We start from the raw sequence: 1,753 nt of genomic DNA on the forward strand, positions 1-1,753 counted from the left end.
CTCATTTTCTTTCATCTCTCTTTATGCTTTCATTGCTTTGCTCTAAACAAGTTTGCTGAGGATGATACATGGTGAGTCGTGCAGCCAATGCTTTTCATGCATGTCCCTCTATGCCAATGACAGTGCTTACACAGAAGTTTCTCTCTTGGTGTTTGAATTTGTTTTGAAGATTTTAATCTTTATAAGCTGTTTATTTAAAAGATCTCTATTTACTTTTATTTTCCCTCAGAAAATTGTCTTATCTAGGGAAATATTTCAGGTTCTGCCACAACTAGCCAGCCTGGATGAGATCACATACACCGCCTGCACAACCTTGAAAGACCCAAAGAAAACCGCACTTACAATACAGCAGATTCAGGCAAAGAACAAGGGAGACATCCCAAAACCCACTCTAAAAGAGGAACCACAGAATGAGAAAGGTAGGAAGGATATGGATGATAAACAGGAGACACAAGAGAGTGTTGGGAAAAAAGAAAATGAGACTGTACAGGAAAACAAAGTTGATTCTCCAAGGGAAGATGATGGAGGTCTGAAAGAAAACAGTACCGAGAGAACAAGAGAAACGAATGAAAGTCAGGTGCAAAATCAAGCGGAAAGTGAAAAAGGCTCTTCAGCTGGTGAGAGCAGTAACGTAGAAAGTTCTGAGAAAGACATTGATGAAAAGGAGATAAAAAAGGAAGGAGAAGAACACACAGAAAAAGGGATGGTAGAGGAGGCTGAGAAGTGCCCCAAGGATGAACAAGAAGCATCTAGTCTACAGAGCATCCCCAAAGGAGTTGGTGTCAAGGGAGAAACCTGAGCAACGAAAGAGGCCTTTTCATGAGTTTTTTCCTCTTTTTTTTCTTTTCTTTTCTTTTTTCATGTCAGTCAGTGTAGTAGGCTCCTTGCTGCTTGATCCACACATCATTGATCAAATTTCTTAAGTTGTGGAGTTGAGTGTTATTAATATTGTCAGTGTGATGACAAGTGCAATATTGATTAAAATGTCTTCCTTGCAAATCAGGCACTTAGCGGTTGTGGCGTAGGTAATGCCAGTATATCCCTCTGATTTCCCATCAAAGTCATGCAAAAAATATGCTTCCTTTTGCCATAGTCACTTCTTGCATTGCTGCCATTTCATGTCCATACATGTTCTGTTCTTTCCATGCAATAAAAATCCACTGCATGTAAACTCTTGCTGGCATGAGATGATTGCCTGATCCCAATGCTCATTTCAATCAGACACTCACAGACTTCAGCTTTATTAAGATTAGGGTCTTCTCCATGACAGATTGTAATGGTCAGATGTACTCAACTATTAGTTGTAATGTATTCATGTGGGCTATGAATGTGTCAGTGTATTATTTGAATTATTTGTGCCTGATGCTTTAATGTAGATGTTACTTGTACTATGGTACATTGAGATTTGAAGTCAGTTGTTATACAGTATATGGATGATGCCAATCAACACTATAAACACAAGTATGATGCTCAAGTTTTCTCACAAGGAGGTTATGTTCAACTGTTGCTCTATGCACTTAAAAAAAGCTTAACTGGAACATCATCTGATTTATCCTAACTAGACAAAGCTATATTTTTGAACAGCAAATTAAATATTTTTTAAATACTCCTTTCTTTCTGATTTTTTACAGAAATGGTTTAGTTGTCATTTTTTCCCCCTTAATTTAATTGGAAAATTATTTTGATTTGAAGAAAGTTACTAACACAGAGTCTGCATCAGTCAGAAAACCTTGTGCATTCAGATTAATTTGTA

General features: G+C 37.4%; 1 protein-coding gene across 2 annotated transcripts in view; it reads left to right on the forward strand.

Moving 5' to 3' along the window:
- Gorab (Golgin, RAB6 interacting) overlaps positions 1 to 1,538 on the forward strand; it is a 12,388-nt gene extending 10,850 nt beyond the window's left edge. For both annotated transcript variants that reach the window (XM_027354251.2, XM_027354252.2), the window contains one exon: positions 260 to 1,538. In XM_027354251.2, the coding sequence (XP_027210052.1) occupies positions 260 to 799 (540 nt within the window). In that variant the 3' untranslated portion in view covers positions 800 to 1,538. The remainder of the gene's footprint in view (positions 1 to 259) is intronic.
- Positions 1,539 to 1,753: the final 215 nt, after the last annotated feature.

Source organism: Penaeus vannamei, chromosome 34 (genome assembly GCF_042767895.1).
Source record: "Penaeus vannamei isolate JL-2024 chromosome 34, ASM4276789v1, whole genome shotgun sequence".
Lineage (NCBI taxonomy): Eukaryota > Metazoa > Arthropoda > Malacostraca > Decapoda > Penaeidae > Penaeus > Penaeus vannamei.